This window comes from Bos grunniens, chromosome 7 (assembly GCF_055505025.1).
Source record: "Bos grunniens cultivar Pamir isolate PY7600 chromosome 7, Bosgru_T2T1.0, whole genome shotgun sequence".
Lineage (NCBI taxonomy): Eukaryota > Metazoa > Chordata > Mammalia > Artiodactyla > Bovidae > Bos > Bos grunniens.
In genome coordinates, this window is record NC_141171.1 from 5027657 (window position 1) to 5050155 (window position 22499).

Here is a 22499-nt window from a genome sequence, read left to right on the forward strand (position 1 = left end):
CTGCGAAATCCGTAATTCCTTTAAACCACTGGGCGCATCTAGTTGTAGTGTCCCCAGGAAATCACAGCCCCACGCAAGAAGTTTCCTTTTGCACCCTGTGGCCTCTCACCACAGGGAAGTATTTCAATGGGACACTGGTTCCCATGACCCTCAGCAGCCTCTTACCAAAGGTGGAAGGCAAGATGGGGGTCTGGGCAGTAGGGGACCCCCTTCCCCTCTTCGTGGGGAGGTGGGGGAGGGAAGTCCTAGGCGGGAGCCAGTGGGACACCCACACTGCCTGTCCTCAGCCTCCGTTCCTGTTGTGTAAGTACTGTTCACAGCAGAGCTCTCTGAGAAGCTGTGACAGGGAGCTGCCTCCAGGAACACAAGAGGAAGGCTTTTCGCGAACCTTTTACCTCTTAGAGTCGGGGCTCTTGCCTGTCCATGACTTAGCGATTTGTCTGAGACGCTGAGCCAGCACTTGTGCAGAACACTTCCGGCGATGTGGTCCTTTGACCGATATTCCTGGACAGCCTGATGTTAAGAGGCTGGTTCCTATGGATGTGAGGTCTGCCTGGCCTGAGGTCTACTTGTCACCGATACCGTATTGAGACCGGTTCTGAAGGGTGATTGGAAGAAAAGATGGTGGTGCCTGTAGAACTCCACTTAGGTCTGCAAAGTACTGGCCTAGCTATTGCAAAGATGCTCTAAGATTTCTCAGTCTGATCCTATCTGGAGAGTGCTGTTCCCTGCCACTTCCTCATCATTGCTTCTCTCCATTTGCACCCCCTCCAGGGACCTACTGCTGCCTGAGTCCTTGTTTTGGCATAGGTTGGGGACAGGGGTGTGGGGTCTGAGTTCCACCTGGGCCCTGGGAACCCACCTCCCTCAGAGACGTGGGCGGTGCCAGGCCAGGCTGGTAGGAAGACACAAAAAGAATGGCGGGGAGGGAGGGCCTGTGTTCACAAGTCCCCTTCCCACAGCCCTGGACACAGAATCCCATAATGGCCTTTGGGGGCCTTGGTCTGAAGTCTGGGTTTTCCACTTGCCAGGGGCGTGATGTCTCTGGTGAAGCTTTGATGGAAGCCGGGGGCTGTGAACGAGAAACCCTTTAGAAGCCCCGCCCCTTCCTGCTGTTCGCGGTTTGGTTTTTCTTCCTTAGCTCTGGACCAAGAACATGTTCAGACGTTCCCAAGGGCCCCTTCGCCGCTCAAGGTCTTGGGTCTCCGACGCGCCCGGTCTCCACACAGGGGCGCATCCCCGGCGGCGTGCGTAATCGCGGCTTCCTGCCAGCCGCCCCTGACCTTTCCATCCGGGCAGCTCCGGCTCACGGCCCAGTTCTCTGCGAGCCGGCTGGTGACGTGAGCCGCCTCCCCGGCACTGGCCGCTTAGATGCCAAGGGGCTGCCGGAAGGCTCCGTCCTCCTGAGTTGGGTGTCAGGACAGCCCGGTTTTCCAGTTCTTCTTCCTGGTTGGTTTCAAGAAACCAGCCTCAACGCCCTGAACAAGAAGAGAAACCAAAAGTACCGTGCTGGTTCCCACAAGTCCGCCTCCTTTCTGCCCTCCTGATGGTCTGTCTCTGGGGGCTGGCGCCCCCCTCAGCTGACTGCTGCATGACCTGAAGCCTGCGGGCTACCATAAGTGTGGGTGGTGAAGTGTAGGTGTTTCCCGCAGGCCGACCGTCTCCCTTTGGAGTTTGTTCCAGCTGTCAGGCCAGGGAGGCCCACACACCCAGGTGTGACTCAGCCTGGGGCCTGCCTGGATTGCCCTGTTGCTTCAACCTGAGCTCAGGACTCAGCTCCCTGAGTCCATTTCAGGGAGCTGGATCCAGTGGGCAGCCGTAAGCAGCAGCCCCCCAGGGAGTGGTGGGCAGGAGGGCGACCCTTGCCTTCCCGTGTCAGTCCTGCCTGCACACCCCTCAGCACTGACTCCTCCTCTACTGGGCCTCACCTGCGGCTCTGCCAGCACCTCCCCTGGAAGCCCTACCCCCAGCCTGCTGCCTCCCACTTCAGGCAGGCTTGATGGCAGGCGCCCTCCCCAGCCATCCAGCTGGGCCCTGGGGTCTGCGTGTCCCGGCCTGTGTGTCCCTACCCGCCCATCGCTGTCTGTGTCCTCTGACAGCCCTCCGTGGACAAGGCTGCTTGGTCTGTGGGAGGTACGGGAGGTGGTCTGATGTCCACTCAGACAGTCTTAATGGGGGCAGCTATTCGTCCTAAGAGGAACAGAGGCCTGGCTGGGGGTGGAGGAACTGGGGCCACAACCACATCCTAGGCACTGGAGACTAAGCTGTGAATTAAACAGAGTCCCCCACCACAGGGACCCTTACCTTCCAGGAGGGTGAGCTGGCAACGAACAGGCCAAATGCATAAATCCCAAGAAGAAAATGAGGGTGGGGAAGAGAGGCGGTCAGGGCAGGCCAGGGGTGACATTTTGAGAAAAGGGTTGGAGGGAGGCAGAGGAGTCATACCCCTGGCGAAAGAGTGTTCCTGACAGAGAGACAGCCTGTGCAAAGGTCCTGGGCCAGGTGGTGACAGGAACAAAGTGAGAGGGCAGGAAATGGGGCAGGTGCAGACCCTGAGTGAGATAGGAAGCCACAGAAGGTTCTAGAACAGACTGAGGCAAGTGTGGAAGCCAAGAAACCAGAGGAAGCAGTGCTGGGGTGGGGGTGGGGTCAGCCCAAGGGAGAGGCCACAGGTGGTGGAGGCAGGGGTGCCGTGAGGGCCCAGGCAGGGCTGTTCTGCAAACTCAGACGCTGGGCTGGGAGCTTTTTGAAGACTAGAAGGGGCACGTGGTCAAACTGGTTTCTGAAGGACATGAAGCCTCTGCTCAGGACTTTTCTGGAAGTCTAGTGGTTAAGACTGCCTTCCAATGCATAGGGTGCAGGTCTGATCCCTGGTCAGGGAGCTAAGATTCCACATGCCTCTGGGCCACAAAACCAAAACAGAAAACAGAAACAAGAGTGTCCAAATTCAATAAAGACTTTAAAAAGTCGTCCACATCAAAAAAGTCTTAAAAAAAGAAAAGAAAAAGAAGCCTCTGGCCTCGGGAAGAGAGCAGGGAACAACAGGTAAAGGTAACAGTCAACACAAAAGCCCTGAGACTCTGGGCCCTGCTTGGGGAGGGAAGCGAGGATGAGCAGACCCAGGGGCTCAATCCCAGCAAGAGCCGAGCGGGGCGCAGGCAGTGCCCGTGCGCAAGCACAGAGGGTGAGCCATCTACCCCAGGACACACCCTGGGACGTGTAACCCCACGTGCCTGTGCCTCAGACACACAGCCGTGCTCCATATTTGCTTTAAAAAAAAAAAATTATTTTTTTTATACTAGGAATTGAACTCGTGCCCCCTGCAGTGGAAGCGCGGAGTCTTAACTGCTGGACCTCTGGGGAAGTCCCTCATTCCTGCTTGAAAACACAGGAGAAGCGCCTCACTGGGCACCTGGGGAGTGTCTGAAACCTCACCTAGGACCCTCTTTCTCTCCATTAGCTGTGGGGGCAGCGTGACTGACTGGCTGGGGGGACCTGAGCAGCGGTGCCATGCCACAGGGAGGGCCAGGCCACTGTCCTCTGTGCCCCGGAGGCCGACACCAGATGCCTGGCCCCAGGTCCCTAAGCTGTCACCTTACAGGCCCTGGGTCCTGCCCTGAGACCCCCCCTCCTGGTCTGGGCCCAGCCACCCAGGGATGACTCACCCCCATTCCGCCCCCACTGGAACCAGGCACCAAAATAGTCACCCAGCTCACTCTTGGGAGTGGCCGTGGAATATTTCAGGGCCGCGTTCAGTGCCTAAAAATACTTGGGGAATACAGGCATGCATCTCCCCTCCCTCGTTCCCGTCTCTGTTCCTTGGAAAACCATCCCTATAAGCACCCCCAGGCCCGTCCCTCCACGCTACACCCCTCCAGCAGGTTATGCCTCCCCGGCCAGCAGGTCTGTGGGAGGTCCCCAAGTGCCCACATCCCTGTCAAGTGTGGTGAGGTGGCCTTGCTTCCTCCCTGTTGCCATGGAGAGACTCCACAAGGTTCCCCAGAACTCTCTGGAAGGGCGAAGCCTTTTCCACAACCCTTAGAAGTCTCGATTCCTGGAGAGGGAGGCCAGGACGCAGCAACATGGATCAGGGAGATCTTCATTACTCAGCAGTTTTCCTTCAAAATTAGAAAATGGATCTTGCCGTTTGTGTTCAGGAGGCTGCTGGAAACAGGCTCCTAGGACAGGGCCCCCAGCTGGGTCCAATCCTGTTGCCTCCGTGGGACCGCACGTAGGTTACTGGTCCTTCTCCCTCCCCCAGGGAGCAGCCTGTCCCCCTCCAACACACCCAAATATCTTTGACATCATCCTAACCACTGAGTCTCCTGGGCACACTCCATCCTTACCACCAAGACCCTTGACCTTTCTTGTAGCCCCAGGAAAGAGAGGGAAATGATTCGAGTTGGAGTGTGGCTTGGCCCACTGGGGTCTGATCAGCTTCTCTATGCCCTGAAGCCTCCAGCTGGAGGGAATAGCAGGTGCAAAGGCCCTGGGGAAGGCACATGCTGGGTGTCTTGGAGACACAGCAAATTGAGCATTATTGCCTAAAGTCCACACCTGATGACTCAGAAGGTAAAGAATCTGCCTGCAATGCAGGAGACCCGGGTTCCATCCCTGGAATTGGGAAGATCCCCTGGAGAAGGAAATGGCAACCCACTCCAGTATTCTTGCCTGAGACATCCCATGAACAGAGGAGCCTGGCGGGCTACAGTCCACGAGGTTGCAAAGAGTCAGACACAACCAAGCAGCTAACACAGAGACAGTTTTTACCTAAAGTGCTTTAAAAACAATTGAAGTAACATTCAGTAACATAAAATCAACCTTTTTAAAGTGAGCAATTCAGGGACTTCCCCGGTGGTCCAGTGACTGAGACTGTGCTCGCAGTGCAGGGGGCCAGGGTTCCATCCCTGGTCAGGAGGGACTAGATCCCACTTGCTTCAACCAAAGATCCTGCATGCCACATCTAAGACCTGGCACAGCCAGATTAAAAACAACCAAAAGAAAGTGAGCACTTCAGCGGTATTTAGTACATTTGCGATGTTGTGTAACCACCACCTGTACCTAGTTCCAGAACACTGTCATCACCCCAGAAAGAAGCCTCACACCCACTCCCTCCTCCTCAGCCCCTGACTACCACTAATCTGCTTGCCGTTTTTACGAACTGACCTGTTTTGGACATTTCACATAAACGGAATCACATCCTATGGGGCCTTTCGCATCTGGCTTCTTTCACTCAGCATAAGATTTTTAAGGTTCATACGTGTTGCAGTGTGTATCGGTGCTTCATTCTTCTCTTTGGCTGAATAATACACCATATGACTGGATACATTGTGTTTATCCTTCATCAGCTCCTGGACTGTCGGCTGAGTGTTTACTCTGTGTTCACACCTAAGGAACAAAAGGCCATCTCTTAGGTCTATATACTCTGAAGATGGGGGGTAGAGAGATAATCAGGAAACCAAGAATTAAACAAGACAGATACCTGGTGAAGACCCTAAGGGTCTTCCAGGCAGAGACAGCAGCATGTGCAAAGGCCCTGAGGTAGGAATGAGCTGATGTACTGGAGGAAAGGCACAAAGGCTGATGTGGCTAGAGCAGGATAAGTGAAGAGTGAGGTGGGCACAGCTGTGAGGCCTGAGGGGTGTGGAGAAGCGTCTGGGCTGTACTTTGAGATGGAGAGACAGAGAGAGAGATACTGAAAGAGACACAGGAAGAGGGGGAGAGACTGACAGCAGAAGGGAGAAAAGAGGGCCTCAGCATCTCGACGCCTGGGCCCAAGTGGCCAAGGGTCTTCGCCAGCATCCTCTCAGCCCAAACCCTTCTCTGATACTCTGATTGCATGAGCAAGAGTTAACTGCCCTGTGCTGAGAACCGTGTGGCCATGCAGGAAGTGGTCCATAAACGTTAGGTGGATGAATGAACAGAGGGAAAGATGGATAGGTGGGTGGGTGGATGGGTGGACAGACAGACAGATGGGCGGGATGACAGGTGGATGGAGGGAGGAAGAGCTGGTACCCCTTCACTGCAGTGAGAACATGATCTCCCACCTGCTAGCAGGTGATTGGATGGGGGTTGTGAAGAAACTTAACCAGCTGCCACAGGGCCTCACCCGCCCCCCTCTGGTCTCAGAAGATGAGTGGAGTGCAGGCTGCAGGGTGGGGGCTGGGCAGGGTGCCTTGCGTGCAGAGGCGGCTGCCGGGTACCAGATGCCGCTACCTGCCTCTGCCTCTGAGTCAGCATCACCATGGCAACGCGGGCCCTGCCGGATGCTCCTCCAGGCACATCCCCCATCACTGTAGCCATCATCACTGCCACCTCCTCACAGGGGGCTGGGGCAGAGGGGCAGCTATTTTTAACCAGGTTGTGGGCAGAGCTCAAGGACCCCGATGCCCACCTTCTCCCATCTGTCAGCCTCTCTGTCTCTTAAGCCACCCCCCCCCTGCAGAGCTTGCAGCCAAACATGGGGTGAGGGGGCTGAGTGAGGGGCCCAATGGGGTTGGGGAGCCAGCCGAGGGAAAGTCTTCAGGCTCGGCTAGATAGGGGGGCTGCAGAGTGTTTTGTGGGCACTAGTGAGGGAACATCATGGACAAAGGTTAGGTGGCTGGATGGCAGCAGTGGGCAGAGAGCTAGGGGGTGACAGGGAGATGGGCTGAGCAGGGAGCCACAGGGCATGTGAAGAGGCCAGGGGGCACTCACAGAGAGCAGGAGATGGACCACTGTGACCCTGGGCAGCCTCTATGCCCCCCGTGTCTCCCCTGCATCCTCTGGAACATGGGCACTGGTGGGGAAACAGAGGCAGGGAGGGTAGTCACAGGCTCTACCTGAGCTGGCAAGGACTCCACCTACGCCCACCCCAGCTACTGACAACATGGATGCCCCTGCTCTTACCTTCCCCCATCTCCCCTTTCCTCACTCTACTCCAGCCTTGATTGTCTTCCAACACACTCTGTATCTCTACCTCAGGGCCTTTGCACTTGCTAACCCAGCGTTTAGGAACATCCTTTCCTGGTGCCTCCTTGCAGATGTCATGGACCCTCTGCATTCCCCACTCCCTTCCTCCTGGTGAGATTTCTTCACAGCGCTTGCCAGATATTATATTACCTACATTTTCAGATATTCTCACCCCAAGAATGCAGGCCCCTCTCAGAGTGTCGGTCTATCCAACGACGGCAGTAGCCAGTGCGCCGAGGGAAGAGGAAGCCAGGCCATGAAATGCCAGTGTCTGGGTCCTCTCCACCTGACCCAGAGCTGCAGGGCCAGGCTGGGGACTTGGGAGTGAGAGCTACAGCTCCCTGGGTGGTTCAGGCCACAAAGCACTGAGGTCACTGAGGGTGACCTCACTCAGTGACCACCACTGAGAAGGTGGGCATCGGGGTCCTTGAGCTCTGCCCACAAGTCAGAGGTCACTGAGCAGTGGGTGAGCCAGGCCATGGCCAGAAGTCAGCATCAAGGATCTTGCCCCGTGAGCCTCCAGGGGAGCTGAGGCCTCCAGCTCACAAGGTGGTCTCCTGAATCCCTTATCACCACCCATACTGAGCATTGCTAGGGCCGCCATGCCCTCACTAGCTCCAATTAGGCTGCCCTCGGACAGTCACTTCGGATAGTATCTTCCTTGTACAGATTTATGTCACCCTTCTCATCATGCCAACAAGACTGAAGCCTGGTTCCAATCCCCAGCCAAGAACCATGGACCCCAGTGAAAACTGGCTTGATTTTATAACAATCAAGAGTCCCTTGCTGTGTCTTCTGCCTTCTGTAACTGGTCTCTCTTCCCACGGCCTTTCTCTCTTGTCTCTGTCTCCACCAGACTTTGCCTCCCTCCCTCTCCTGCCCTCTTCCTCCATCTCTGCCTTTCTCCCTTTGTTTATTTCACAGTCACTATAATTCCTTTTCCCCTCCGAACTATTTGTCGGCTCCAGCCCTCCTGTTAGGAGGCCATGAAGAGTCTGCCTTGTCCAGCCCCTAAGCCTTGATTGATCCATTCATCAGTTTTACCTGGTGGCTCAGTGGTAAAGAACCCGTCTGCCAATGCAAGAGACTCGGGTTCCATCCCGGGGTGGGAAAGATCCCCTAGAGAAGCAAAGGGCAACTCACTCTAGCATTCTTGCGGGGGAAATCCCATGGACAGGGGAGCCTGGGGGGCTACTGTCCATGGGGTCGTGAAAGAGTCAGACGTGACTTGGCGACTAAACAACAACAACCCATTGATCAGATGGGCTTGTCCTGGGGCCTGAAGTTCTGGGCGGAGGGGAGTTTGGCAGCTGACACTCTCCCTCCTTCCCGGGCAATAGCAGCGCTCCAGGGCCCGGCATGGAAGAGGTTAAGGTGTGCGGTCCTCACTTCCCCAGCCCTGCATTTAATTAGCGGCCCCGCAGGGAGGCCAAGCCAGCCCGGGGGTGGCGGGGCGATGGGAAGGAGGAGGGGAGGACGGGGGAGAAGTGGAAGGGAGGAAGAGAACGGAGGGAGAGGGACCAGAGAGGGCTGGAGGTAAGGAGGCGGGGCCGGTAGCCAGTGGGGGATTCGAATCTTGCCTGGCTAGTGTCCCCAACTCGTACCTCTGGGCTCTCGTTTCCCTTCCCCGCCCCTCGGGGTGGGAATCCCCTCCCAACCCCCTCCCTAAGGCCGAGCGGGCCTTGGCAGTAAACGTCAGCTCTCTCCCCAATGTCGGGTGGAGAAAACTGAGGCCCACGTTGAAATGCGACTAAGTACGGCAGCACCCGGGGCCGCCCAGCGAGTATTTAGGCAGGTTTGTCCGCGTACTGGAGAACAAAACTAACATATCAGTCTGTGCCAGCCAGGCGACCCCGGGTGGCGGGACAAAGGTGGGGAGTCCCGGCTTGGATGAGGGTGACCAGGTGGGACAGGGGCGGGCGGGGGCCTGGAGCCCAGAGACCCGCGGCGATTCCAGGTAGGCCACGCCCCTTCTCGTGCCTCAGTAGCCCCGTCTTTTTGCACCGCATGGGGGAAACTGCGCGGGTAGGCCTCCCCCCACCAACCACACCCACCGCCTCCCGAGCGGCGGGGGCGCGGGCCACGCAGCCCGAGCATCGGCGTCTACGCCGCTCCTCCTAGCCTTGACGTTGGTTCTGACGCCACCCACCCCCACGCCAGAGTCCGGTCGCCGCAGGGGTTAACTCTTGCGCGGCCGCCTGCTGCGCCGAACCCCACCCCACCCCCCCCCCCCGCCACAACCTTCTCTCCCCGATCTCCGCCAGAGGCGGGGCCAGGCTGCGGGGACCGACGTGAGACAGGTTTTGGGCAGCGCAGCCGCGAGGCAAGCCGAGAAGCCCCATCGGGATCAGGTCTTTGCCTGCACCGCGGAATGCGCCTCCCTCCTCCCTCCAAGTCCGTGTTTACTGCGACGTCGCTCCCTCCGGCCCGGCCCTGACCCTTCTAAGGCTGGGCGTGTCCTTGTCCGGCTGGGTTTTCCCGCCCCGGGCCGGGGGTGGGGGTGGGGAATGAATAGGGTCGAGGGGCTCGTCAGGTCCGGGGCGGGGACCTCTCACCCAGCAATTCACTGTTTCAAGGTCGAGCTTCTTACCCCCACATTTAAGATGAGAACCGTCAAAGCCTAGAGAACTTGTGTTACCGGGGTGGGGTGGGGGGTTGGCGGGCGTGCAACCCTGGCCCAGTCCCAGCTCGGGCAGCCTCCTTTGGGCCCCACCCCTGTGTGTGTGCGGGGGTGGGGGGGCCTCGATTCCTGCTAAGGGGGAGGGAACCCTGCAGGCCCCGCCCTGCCCCAGGGGAAGTGAGAATGGGGGGCCCTCCCCCGCATCCTCACCACTTCCTCCCTGGGAGAGGCGGCGGCGGCGCCTGGGGGGAGGGGGAGGAGGCGACGGGCGAGGGGGTTCGGAAGAACGTCCTCAGGTTCAGAGGAAGGGTCGTCCTGCCCCCTCGCCCATTAAGCGCAGGACTGGCGTTAATACATACCCCATATGTAGGCCCTCGCCCCCGGTCTGCGCCTTCCTTGGGGCCTCTTCCTAAGCGACGCGGACTCCGCCTGCTCCTCCCCACCCTGGGGGCCCCCGCCGCCTCCTCCCTGCTGCTTCACCCCCTCGTTCGATCTACTCCCCTACAGGGGCCAGGATCCTGTAGAGCTGCCGACGTGGTGCCTTCCCCCAAGGGCCCCCGCAGCCCCAGGTCCAGCCTCATCTCCCCAAGATGCCCAGCTCCCTGAGCCTTGTCTGCCCGTAGAGATTCACCTGGATTCCAGTCTTCCTCCAAAGTCTGGACCTATGCTTTGCTCAGAACCTCAGTTTATTTATGTGAAAAATGGGGACAGGTGTCCCTCTTCTCGGTGGTTCTGTGGAGCTTTTAAAGAACAATGTCAAGAGTGGGTTTCCCATATTGGCCTCCTGGAAGCATCTGCTCATTACTCTGCTAAATGATACACTTACTCATTTAATTATTTGTTACTGTATCCATTGATTCTCAACTTCCCTGGTGGCTCAGATGGTAAAGAAAATGCCTGCCATGCGGGAGCCCCGGGTTCGATCCCTGGGTGGGGAAGATCCCCAGGCGCAGACAATGGCTAACCCACTCCAGTATTCTTGCCTGGATAATTCCAAGGACAGGAATCTGGTGGGCTACAGTCCATGGGGTCACAGAGTCAGACACGATTGACATCCCCCCTCTCCAACCCCAGGTAGTATGGGAAGAATGGCAGGGTCCCACAGTATTGTGGGTGGGGCAGCCCCAAGGTCTTTAGGCAGAAATGAGAGCTTCCACTTAACCAGCTTGAAGCCTCCTCAGAGAGACCCCTGGCGACACACACCCAAGAGGCCTCTGCCTGCCACTGCCATCTGTTCCCTCTGCCCCCCAAACAGCTCAATACCTCGAGGAACCTTGGGAGGATTCTGGCTGATGCAGGCAAACCCCACACATATTATAGTAGGTGCTTATCACCCAAGCTGGGCACATTATTGAGCTCCTACTGTGTGCTGACCCCCCTCTTGGAGACTGGAATGCTGTGTGGGTCCCTGTGGCCCTTCCTGCCCTGTGAACACACGTGCCTGTCTTCTTGGTTTGGGGCTTCCCAGCCTTTAATATTTTTTGGATAATGGAACATTTGGGGTCCGGAATTGACCCAGAGTGTCCCCGAGGAGGGAATGCCTGAGTTTTGCTCTCATTTCTTCGTTTTTCAGTTTCCTTCTATTTATGGCAAGAGAAACTGGTTTTCCATTCCTGGTGGTGACTCGAAGCTTCCCTTTTGAAATGTATTTACTGAAGTAAAAGCTGAAAAGGGGTCAACTTAAAGGAAAAGAAAATGATGACACTGACCTAAAGTGGGCTTTTCTGTTATCGTGGTGGTTTCCCATCCCCCGTGAGATTCTGGTCAGCTTAGGGGCTATAAGGGAAGGCCCTAAACCCTCCCTCAGCGCATAGGCCTTGGCATACAGCAGTGGTTCAGTAGAGGGTGGTAGATGAATGATGACGCTTCAACTTGGCCAAAAGCAAAAATCAACTTCTGAAGTTGGTCTTGTGACATCTGACCCTTAAATCTGTTTCTCCAATGTCCACCTGTGAATACACTGGGCCTGGCCTGTGTATACAGCAAGTGTACTCACCTAGGCCTGTACCATGCGGTTAGTTGTGTCCGACTCTTTGTAACCCCATGGACTGTAGCCTGCCAGACTCACTCCTCTGTCCATGGAATTTTCCAGGCAAGAATACTGGAGCAGGATGCCATTTCCTACTCCAGGGGATCTTCCCCACCCAGGGATCTAACCGGAATCTCTGTCTCCTGCATTGGCAGGTGGATTCTTTACAACTGAGCCACCTGGGAACCTGGGCGTGGGTATTCAGCAATTGTACATAAAATGTTCACTGGATGAGTGCAGGAGGCCTGCCTGTCCTGGGCGGGGGTGGGGGTCAGCGTGGCCTCAGTTATTTTCTTCTTGTCCCGTAGTCCTTCTGGGCTTACTTGGTACGGTCAATTCAATCAACATATATTGGACTTAGCGGCTCTTCTGGGAGCCTAGGGACATCACAATCTCGGGGAACAGTCAACAGGGTCGCCGGTCGTAAAGCAGGCTTTGCCCGCTTTTCTGGTGCTGAAGGGGGCTGGCGGCGCATCAGTTTCCTCGCCTGTAAAATGGTCTTGTGAGACTGGAAAGAGCCAGAGGGTTGGGGCTGGGTCCTCACCCAGCGACCGGACAAACACCTGCACTGGACGAGGGAGATGACTGCCGTTCCCGCTCTAGGCGAGGGCGGAAGCGGGGCAGGAGGGGAGGGGCCGCCGCCTGCGCCAGTAACCCGATCCTCTGGAATGCGCCGGGGCCAGACGCACCCCCAGCCCGAGCCCGGCGCCCTTCCCCCGGCCGATCCACAGGTCCTGTCACTGGGGACGATCTCCGCAAGCTCCACCCCCACCAGCCCTTGGGTCCTAAGCGCCGGGGACTCTGTAGGCAGGAGCCCCACCCGCCCCGCGGGGTCTCGAGCGCCCGGGGACCGTCCTTGGCCAGACCCTCTGCCCCAGGACCCGGCCGCTTCATTCCTTTCGGCTTCCTCCTTAAATTTTCTTTCTTTGGGGCTTTGTGTTTTATTAAGTAGATTTCAGGTCTCGATCTTCAAATAAAGACTAAACATTAAATCGAATTGTAGGTTCCTTTAAACAAGAGAGCAATCTCTTCGCGCTGGGGAGAGGCCAGAGCCGGGAGATTTGAAAACGGGCGAGGGGGCTGTTAAGATCAGCCAGCCTCCCTTTGGAAAGCTAGGGTGGGGATGGGGCTTCAGCTTCGGCTTTGGGACCCAGGGCAAATTTTTGGTCCATCCTCTCTGGACCCTGCTGGGGGTGGGGGGTGGGGTGGGATAATTCCGAAGACTTAAGACGCTGCAGGGAGTATAAACGGGAAAATGAGGAGTCCCAACCTAGCCGGTTTCCCTTCTAGTCCCTCAATTCCATCTGCCACTTCTGCCCTTGAGACAGGCGCTCAGTCGTATCCGAATCTTAGCGATCCCATGGACTGCAGCATGCCAGGCTTCCCTATCTTTCACCACTTCCCAAAGTTCAAATAGCACCTGGGTTTCAGTGGAAGCACTTTCACCTTTCACCGCCACCCTTACCTTCTCTCCCTCTGGCTTTCCCTGGCTCAGTGAATCCAGCCTCACTTCCCTCTTCACCCTGCGCAGATGTGGCCAGCAGGTTTCTGCCCCTGGACCTTTGCACTTGCTGCTTTCCCTGGGACACTGCCCTCAAATGAATTATCTCATGATTTTCTCCAGCTCCTCCTGAATTTAGCATCATCTCCTGGGGTGACCCTCCCAGAGTACTCAACTCTAAAACCACTTCCCCCTGCATCCTGCAGGAAGGAGGTACCATTTCTTCTCTTTGAAGCTGTGCTTGTCAGATTCCTCCCTCAGACTGTGTGCCTGAGCAGTTGCTGGTGTTTGTGTCATTCATGTGTTCCCCCATCACTAGGCTCACAGTAAGTGCTCAGTCAGTGTATGTGGAATGAATGAATGAATGGGAGATAGCCCATGTTCACTGCCTGGGACTGGTTGATGGATTTCAGGCCCCCTTTGACCTGGCTGAGGAGCCCTCAATCTGGGAAGACAAGCTGGAAACAGCTGCACCCCAGCTCTGGGGGGTCAACCCCTGGCCCAAATGGAGGATCAGGACTGGGGTGTCCCAGAGGGAAAAAGGAGAGGATGAGGAAGGACACTGGGTCACAAGGAATGCCAAGTCACAGCACAGGAGCCTAATGGGGTAGGTATTGGAGAGTAGGGATGGCAGAGGCTGCCAAGGGCAGCCAAGACAGGGCTTCCGCATCTAGCCCCAAGGACCCTCCTGCTGCTATGTCACTTCAGTCATGTCCGACTCTATGCGACCCCATAGATGGCAGCCCACCAGGCTCCGCCATCCCTGGGATTCTCCAGGCAAGAACACTGGAGTGGGTTACCATTTCCTTCTCCAATGCGTGAAAGTGAAGTCGCTCAAGTCCTGTCCAACCCACAGCGACCCCCTGGACTGCAGCCTACCAGGCTTCTCCATCCATGGGATTTTCCAGGCAAGAGTACTGGAGTGGGGTGCCATTTCCTTCTCCAAAGGACCCTTCTAGGGCAGAGTAAATCAGACATAGAGAGTGGGAAGGGCTCACTCAGATGGAAGGGTCTAGGGAAATCCCTGTAGGCATGGTGATGGAAGACTTCTTGGAGCAGGGGACACTGGAGGTGGGTTTTGAAGGATTAGTAGGAGTTCGCCAGGAGGTTAAGGAAGGGCAGTCCAGGCTGAGGGTAGTCCAAAGAACTGCAGTTAAGTTTGGCCAAATGATAATAAAACAACTACAGAAAACATTTATTGAGCTCTTACTATGTGTTCAAATACTTCCAATAGAAGTCACAATACTCTATGAAGTAGGTGGGATTATTTGCTCCATTTTCATAAGCAATAAATACAAACAGAGGTAATACGCCTTGGCCTTCCTTTGCCTCCATTTTCCAAAGCCTGCGGGTGACCAGCAGACAAGCCCTGCCCGCAGCTCACCAGACCGTTCTTACCTATCAAAGTCAAGGCCCAAGGTAAGGGGGGAGCCTCCTTAGGCTACCCACTCACCCTCCTGCCTTGGGGAGAAGCATGGCCCCATCTCCTTCAATCTAGCCCCACTGCATAGGCCCAGAGCAGGGTCCTAGGGTGTGGCTGGTTATAGGCTAGGGGCTGCATCCCCTTCATTTAGGGGTCCCTTCAGAAGAACTGTACAAAAAAGATCTTCATGACCCAGATAATCACGATGGTATGATCACTGACCTACAGCCAGACATCCTGGAATGTGAAGTCAAGTGGGCCTTAGAAAGCATCACTACGAACAAACCTAGTGGAGGTGATGGAATTCCAGTTGAGCTATTTCAAATCCTGAAAGATGATGCTGTGAAAGTGCTGCACTCAATATGCCAGCAAATTTGGAAAATTCGGCAGTGGCCACAGAACTGGAAAAGGTCAGTTTTCATTCCAATCCCAAAGAAAGGCAATGCCAAAGAATGCTCAAACTACCGCACAATTGCACTCATCTCACCTGCTAGTAAAGTAATGCTCAAAATTCTCCAAGCTAGGCTTCAGCAATACGTGAACCGTGAACTTCCTGATGTCCAAGCTGGTTTTAGAAAAGGCAGAGGAACCAGAGATTAAATTGCCAACATCCACTGGATCATGGACAAAGCAAGAGAGTTCCAGAAAAACATCTATTTCTGCTTTATTGACTCTGCCAAAGCCTTTGACTGTGTGGATCACAATAAACTGTGGAAAATTCTTCAAGAGATGGGAATACCAGACCACCTGACCTGCCTCCTGAGAAATCTGTATGCAGGTCAGGAAGCAAGGGTTAGAACTGGACATGGAACAACAGACTGGTTCCAAATAGGAAAAGGAGTTCGTCAAGGCTGTATATTGTCACCCTGCTTATTTAACTTCTATGCAGAGTACATCATGAGAAACACTGGACTGGAAAAAGCACAAGCTGGAATCAAGATTGCCAGGAGAAATATCAATAACCTCAGATATGCAGATGACACCACCCTTATGGCAGAAAGTGAAGAGGAACTAAAAAGCCTCTTGATGAAAGTGAAAGAAGAGAGTGAAAAAGTTGGCTTAAAGCTCAACATTCAGAAAACTAAGATCATGGCATCTGGTCCCATCACTTCATGGGAAATAGATGGGGAAACAGTGGAAACCGTGTCAGACTTTATTTTTTGGGGGCTCCAAAATCACTGCAGATGGTGACTGCAGCCATGAAATTAAAAGATGCTTACTCCTTGGAAGGAAAGTTATGACCAACCTAGATAGCACATTCAAAAGCAGAGACATTACTTTGCCAACAAAGGCTCGTCTAGTCAAGGCTATGGTTTTTCCTGTGGTCATGCATGGATGTGAGAGTTGGACTGTGAAGAAGGCTGAGCGCCGAAGAATTGATGCTTTTAAACTGTGGTGTTGGAGAAGACTCTTGAGAGTCCCTTGGACTGCAAGGAGATCCAACCAGTCCATTCTGAAGGAGATCAGCCCTGAGATTTCTTTGGAGGGAATGATACTAAAGCTGAAACTCCAGTACTTTGGCCACCTCATGTGAAGAGTTGACTCATTGGAAAAGACTCTGATGCTGGGAGGGATTGGGGGCAAGAGGAGAAGGGGACGACAGAGGATGAGATGGCTGGATGGCATCACTGACTTGATGGACATGAGTCTGAGTGAACTCCGGGAGTTGGTGATGGACAGGGAGGCCTGGCATGCTGTGATTCATGGGGTGGCAAAGAGTCGGACACGACTGAGCAACTGAACTGAACTGAACTTGGCCATACTGGGACCCGAGAGGACATGACTGGAGGCTACAGAAACCCACATGCCTGGAAACACATACACATATACACACACATACATACACATGGGTATACATATGCATGGATTCACACAAGCACAGACACCCACTCCTGTGTGTGAACACACCTGGGTTCATATGTGAACACATACAGGCACATGTGGGCACAAACAGACATTTGTGGGTACACAGACATACATCCATACCCCCAACTCTCCACCAGCCAGGCCAGGCCTCTTGCTTATGGTGACAGCCTCCTTCAAGGCCTTCTTGCTCCACAGCCCAGTTAGGTGTAAGGCCAGGTGAGGAAGGGAAACAGAAGACCAGGTGTTCATGTCCATAGGCCAATCAGACAAACTGAGGCCAGAAAGTGCCACAGTAATCCCACCAGCCCTCTCCTTTAACACTGGCTATTGGATGCTAGGCCCCATGCAGGGAGCTGGAGACCCAGCCGGCCCAAGATAGCCTGCCCTGCTGGGACTTATGGTCCGCCCTAGCATTCGGAGAAGGCAGTGGCACCCCACTCCAGTACTCTTGCCTGGAAAATCCCATGGATGGAGGAGCCTGGTAGGCTGCAGTCCATGGGGTCGCCAAGAGTCAAACACGACTGAGCGACTTGACTTTCACTTTTCACTTTCATGCATTGGAGAAGGAAATGGCAACCCACTCCAGTGTTCTTGCCTGGAGAATCCCAGGGACGGGGGAGCCTGGTGGGCTGCCGTCTATGGGGCCACACAGAGTCGGACACGACTGACTTAGCAGCAGCAGCAGCAGCATTGTGAATGGTTCCAGGTATAAGGGAAACAAGGTGAATGGGAGGGGCCTCTCTGAGAACCAGCCCTTGGCATTGGGGGAAGGGAGCCAGCACCTGTTCAGGCCCTGAGGGCAGCAAGGAGTTGGGAAGACAGCGCTCAGAGAGGGTGAGTGAAAGGTTAGAGAGTGTCACCGGAAAGAACAAAGGAATGTATGGGCCCTCCACCAACTAGTGATGGACTGGGCCCCATCCAGTGTGTGATGAGAGCCATGGGGGTGTTTTGTGCAGGGGTCGTAGGTCAGACCCAGATGTCCCAAGGATCTCCCGGCAGTGTGGTGAAGGGCCCCTCCCACCTCCCTCATACTCCCATCCCCAGCCAGTCTTTATGGAGGCCCATTAAGCCTGACCTGACAATCACAGTAGTAATTAACAGGTAATAAGTACCATCTGGGATTCCTGACTTAACAGCCCAGTCCGGGAGCCACCGGGGTACCCACAGGAGGCTCTGGCAGACGCAGAGGTAAAAACGTAAGCCGCTGCCCGGGGCATGGACGCCCGGGTTCTACTGCATGGATAAGAGCTCAGGTTTGGTCACGCTCTGGCCTCGAGGGCAGGTCACTCCACCTCGCAGAGCCTCAATTTCCCGTCTGTAAAGTCAGGAAATCGGACTCCCGCGATTTAGACCCCACCCTATGAAAAGCAGCAGGATCAAAGCATTTACAACAACTTCTGGCTGGAACCTCCTCTCCCCTCCTCAGCCTTTCTGAGGCAAACACACCGGGTGGGGGTGAGCTGGAAACAGACCTGGCCCACACCCGCAGCGAGCCGCCGGGCACAGCTCCTTTAGGCCCGCACAATGTCCAGTGTGAGGCGCGATAAGGGAGACACAGCATAGTGAAGCGGGAGGCGCCAGGGAGTTATTTATCCATCCGGAGCCCCATCCCCCGCTCGGGTCTCCGGAGGCCAGCACCGCCCCCTTCCCGCCCGGGGCCCCACGCGCGGACGCGGGGCGGGGCCTCTGGGAGGGCGGGCGCCGGGTGGCCGGGCCCATCACGCCACCCGGGACGTGCCTTGGCGGGAGGCGGCGCTGGGGGCATTGGTCGTACACAGCACTCCTGGGGCGGAGTGACCAGGCCTGGTGCTCGGCCCGCCCCCATGACGTCAACCCACAAGGCAGCGCGCTGTTGTGCGGTTTACCGCGCGTCACCCGGACAACGGCAGGCGGTGGGGAATAAGGGGGGCGTCATTGACTTGGCCCCACCCCATCATGCAAATGAGAGACGTCACTCGTGCCCAATGGCGAGCGGGGACAGTGAGCTCATCGCGCCGGGCCGAGGCTATAAGGGGGCGCACGGGTTGCGCGGCGCAGGAGCCGCCGCCAGCGGAGGGCCGGGCGCAGCGGCCGCAGCCGGGGAGGGTGCAGGGCCGAGCGGACGGGGGGGGGCGCGGGCCCCCGGGCGGCCGCGGCCACTCCCCCCCCGGGCCGGCGCGGCGGGGGAGGCGGAGGATGGAAACACCCTTCTACGGCGATGAGGCGCTGAGCGGCCTGGGCGGCGGCGGCAGTAGCAGTGGCGGCGGTGGCAGCTTCGCGTCCCCGGGTCGTCTGTTCCCCGGGGCGCCCCCGACGGCGGCGCCCGGCAGCATGATGAAGAAAGACGCGCTGACGCTGAGCTTGAGCGAACAGGTGGCGGCAGCTCTCAAGCCCGCGGCCGCGCCGCCCCCGGGCCCCTTGCGCACCGACGGCGCCCCGGGCACGGCGCCCCCCGACGGTCTGCTTGCCTCGCCCGAGCTGGGGCTGCTCAAGCTCGCTTCGCCCGAGCTCGAGCGCCTCATCATCCAGTCCAACGGGCTGGTTACCACCACGCCGACGAGCACGCAGTTCCTCTATCCCAAGGTGGCGGCCAGCGAGGAGCAGGAGTTCGCCGAGGGCTTCGTCAAGGCCCTAGAGGACTTACACAAGCAAAACCAGCTGGGCGCGGGCGCGGCCTCCGCTGCAGCCGCCGCCGGGGGACCTTCGGGCACGGCTGCGGGCGCCGCGCCTCCCAGCGAGCTGGCCCCAGCGGCGGCCACGCCCGAGGCGCCCGTCTACGCGAACCTGAGCAGCTACGCGGGCGGCACCGGGAGTGCTGGGGGTGCTGCGACGGTCGCCTTCGCCGCGGAGCCTGTGCCCTTCCCACCGCCGCCACCCCCAGGCACGTTGGGGCCACCGCGCCTGGCCGCGCTCAAGGATGAACCGCAGACGGTGCCCGACGTGCCGAGCTTCGGCGAGAGCCCGCCGCTGTCGCCCATCGACATGGACACGCAAGAGCGCATTAAGGCAGAGCGCAAGCGGCTGCGCAACCGCATCGCTGCCTCCAAGTGCCGCAAGCGCAAGCTGGAGCGCATCTCGCGCCTCGAGGAGAAAGTGAAGACGCTCAAGAGCCAGAACACGGAGCTGGCGTCCACAGCGAGCCTGCTGCGCGAGCAGGTGGCGCAGCTCAAGCAGAAGGTCCTCAGCCACGTCAACAGCGGCTGCCAGCTGCTGCCCCAGCACCAGGTGCCCGCGTACTGAGCCCGCGCACGGGGCGCATGCGCGGCCCCCTCCCAGAGAGGCGGGCTCGCGTGTGTGTGGGGGGGCGTGGGCGCCCCGGACTCGGAGAGGGCGCGGCCCCGGGGACCCCCTCCCCCATGGTGCCAGGACTCGGAGAGGGCGCCTCAGACTCGACAAGCTGGACCCCCTGCTCCCGGGGGTGTGAGCGCATGACCTCCCCTGCCCCGCTCTTGCGCTGCCTTTATCCCGGGCCGCGGTCACCCCGTGTTGCACAAACCCGCGCGTCCTGGCCGCCCCTTTGTACACACCGCCGCCGAAGGAGGCTCCGAGGGGGCGCAGCCTCAAGCCCTGCGCTTCCTTTTCCTTTTACCCCCCTTTTTTTTTTTTTTTGACTTTGGAAGAGAGAACAGAGTGTTCGATTCTGCCCTATTTATGTTTCTACTCGGGAACAAACGTTGGTTGTGTGTGTGTGTGTTCTCCTGTGTTGGTTTTTTAAGGAAATGGGAAGAAGAAAAAAAAAAAAAAAAGCCCTCCTCCCCTTTCCTCGCTCTCGCTTCCCCTCCCCTTCCATCCCTCCGACACCCCCTCCTCCCGCCCTTTTCCTCTGTTTGTTTTTTTGTTTTGTTTTGCTACGAGTCCACATTCCTGTTTGTAATCCTTGGTTCGCCCGGTGTTGTTTTCAGTAAAGTCTCGTTAACGCCAGCTCGGCTCTTCGCCTCCTTCTTCTCCTGCAGGGGCCTGACAGGGTGGGCGGGGCCTGGCCGGGTCCCATCCGCTCCTGCCTCCTTCTCCTCCCTCCGCCTCTGCTCGGAGGAGGCCGGACTCGGCGTCCGGGAAGAGCCTGCACATCTGGCGCTTAGCGAGCGCCATCTAGGCGCTCCTGGGCGCCGGGCCGACTCCGGTCGGCTTGGGTGGGGGACATTGGCGTTTGCAACCTGCCTTTGGAAATAGCGAGCCCGCGGGTGTCCCCTTTGCGTAGGAGGGACTGCGGGAGGGAAGCGGGGAGGCAACTCCAGCCCGAGACTGAGTGAAAGGCGGAAACTTGAACTTTCCGGGCTGTTGTCTGCTTGTCTCTAAGATGGGCAGAGCAATCTTAAACTTGTCCCATAAAGTTGTTAGGATTAAGAGAGTTTGTTTACAGAACAGGTCTTGGCTTACAGGTGGTGCTCAATTTAAGCTTGTGTTATCATTTGTTGGATGGGAAACCTGAATCTCAGGACCAGAAGAAAGGCTGTCTTCCTCCAAGCCTGGGGTGTGGGTAGGTTCTGTGGGACCTCCCTGTTAAAGCACTAACTTGAAATCCAGGATTTTTCAAGAACTTTCTGAAACACCCCTCCCCCAACATCCTATTCTCCCGTTTTGAAGAAACTAAGGTTCAGGGAGGTTGAGTGACTGGCTTGAGGTCACATAGCCTTCTTAGGAGCCTGTGCCGGGATGTATGGACCTTGGACCTTTCATCTCCAGAGCCTTGACTTCCAGGTTCCCCTCTTCCCCTGTCTGCTCTGGCCTTTCCTATTGTGGGGGCAAAAGACCCCAGACCTTGGGCTTCTGCCTAATTTGGGGTCCCTAGGGACTTGAGCTTTGGTGGCCAAGGACACAGGGCAAGTGAGTTTTGAACTCCAGTTGTGTACCCGACCCTGCTAGGGAAGGTGGGCAAATCATGCCTGTTTTACAGATAAGGAAACACATGCAGAGAAGGAAGGCCTTGTGCCCACAGTCCCCCTTGGCCATCAAAAGAGAGGGGCCTCCACCTACAAGTTCATTTTTCCTCCAGGTCACCCTGGCTGCCCACTTTTTAAGGCTTCGAGAGCTGCTTTGGGGTTTGTTTTTTAACCATGTGACCTCTTCTTGGTCCCACCTTCAGGAAGACGTTTCAGGAGAGGGGCCTGGAGAGAGAAGAGGGCTGATAACTGAGCTTGGGGTGTCCACACAGAGGGGACCAAGCAGAACCATGCCTGGGGGGCAGAGCCTCACTCTTCAGGAGACTTGGGTCCCAGCTTGAATGCCAGCGTGCTGCTATAACCCTCAGCCAAGTTCCCTTCCTGCTCTGGCCTTTACCTCCTGTGCTGTGAAAAAGGATGTGTTTCCTGTGTCCAGGTAACGTGTCTCAGGTCAGAAGTTGGAAGTGCTCAGGAGACAAAGAGTAGAGAAAGAGTAGTCAGGCGAGGTACACCCTGTGCAGCCTCAAATCTATAGAGAAGGGGGGACCCCAGGAAGGTTAAAAGATCTGCTGATGCCCCCTGAGATGTTTTTACTCACAGCACTTCTGACATCAAATGCATGTTTGTTTTATTTTGTTTTCTTTTTCTTTTTTATTTTTATTTTATTTGTTTATTTTTTGCATGTTTGTTTTATTTCTCCCCATACCAACCAGTTCTCCAACTCCAGACACCAACTGGGTATCCTACAATTCTCTACTGGAGTTAGACGGGGCCGCACAGATGAAGAGTTCAAGACTGCCCCACTTCAGATACCGATCAGTCCTAGATTACAACCTGTACTCCTTTATTTTTTAATTAAAAAAATTTTTTACCTATTTATTTTTGGCCTCGCCGAGCATGCTAACCAGGATTTGAACCTGTGCCCCCTGCAGTGGAAGTGCAGCATCCTAACCACTGGAACGCTAAGAAGTTCTCTGCCCCCTGTACTTCTTAACGACTGACTATAAACCCGAGAGTTTCCACTACCCATTCTTCAGGTTCAGTAATTTGCTAAAACAGCTCACAAACTATTTCCAGTTGATTATAAAGAAAACAACTCAGGGACAAGCACGTGGAAGAGACGCACAGGGCAAGGTATGGGGGAAGGGCGGGGAGCTCCCCTGCCCTCTCCAGGTACCTCATCTTCTGAGCGTCCCATGTGTTCACCAATGGGATGAAATCACTGGCATTTGGGGATTAACTCAAAATCC

At 56.4% G+C, this 22499-nt stretch overlaps 1 protein-coding gene and 3 long non-coding RNA genes across 7 annotated transcripts; 2 read left to right on the plus strand and 2 right to left on the minus strand.

The window, feature by feature from the left end:
* Position 1: 1 nt before the first annotated feature.
* LOC147368100 (uncharacterized) lies at positions 2-2521 on the minus strand. Its single transcript, XR_015166477.1, has 2 exons — positions 2305-2521; positions 2-1478 (listed from the first exon to the last, which is right to left on the minus strand). It is a non-coding gene; the product is annotated as an uncharacterized LOC147368100 (long non-coding RNA).
* A 2228-nt stretch (positions 2522-4749) lies between these two features.
* Positions 4750-10041, minus strand: LOC147368101 (uncharacterized). 4 transcript variants are annotated; one of them, XR_015166474.1, is made up of 5 exons: positions 9193-9362; positions 7996-8070; positions 6697-6778; positions 5167-5388; positions 4750-4970 (listed from the first exon to the last, which is right to left on the minus strand). It is a non-coding gene; the product is annotated as an uncharacterized LOC147368101 (long non-coding RNA). The 4 variants fall into 4 exon arrangements; XR_015166473.1 differs by lacking the exons at positions 7996-8070; positions 9193-9362 and adding an exon at positions 9931-10041; XR_015166475.1 differs by lacking the exons at positions 7996-8070; positions 9193-9362 and adding an exon at positions 9542-9672.
* A 7429-nt stretch (positions 10042-17470) lies between these two features.
* Positions 17471-22128, plus strand: LOC147368102 (uncharacterized). The gene is made up of 3 exons (XR_015166476.1): positions 17471-17578; positions 21453-21685; positions 21963-22128. It is a non-coding gene; the product is annotated as an uncharacterized LOC147368102 (long non-coding RNA).
* Positions 17959-20290, plus strand: JUND (JunD proto-oncogene, AP-1 transcription factor subunit). The gene has a single exon (XM_086408408.1). It carries the CDS (start codon positions 18326-18328, stop codon positions 19607-19609), a length of 1284 nt encoding a protein of 427 aa, XP_086264534.1. The 5' UTR covers positions 17959-18325; the 3' UTR covers positions 19610-20290.
* Positions 22129-22499: the final 371 nt, after the last annotated feature.

Bases quoted from the DNA above. Each gene is read 5' to 3' on its own strand.
- JUND (XM_086408408.1), top strand. From the start codon at position 18,326: ATGCAAATGAGAGACGTCACTCGTGCCCAATGGCGAGCGGGGACAGTG.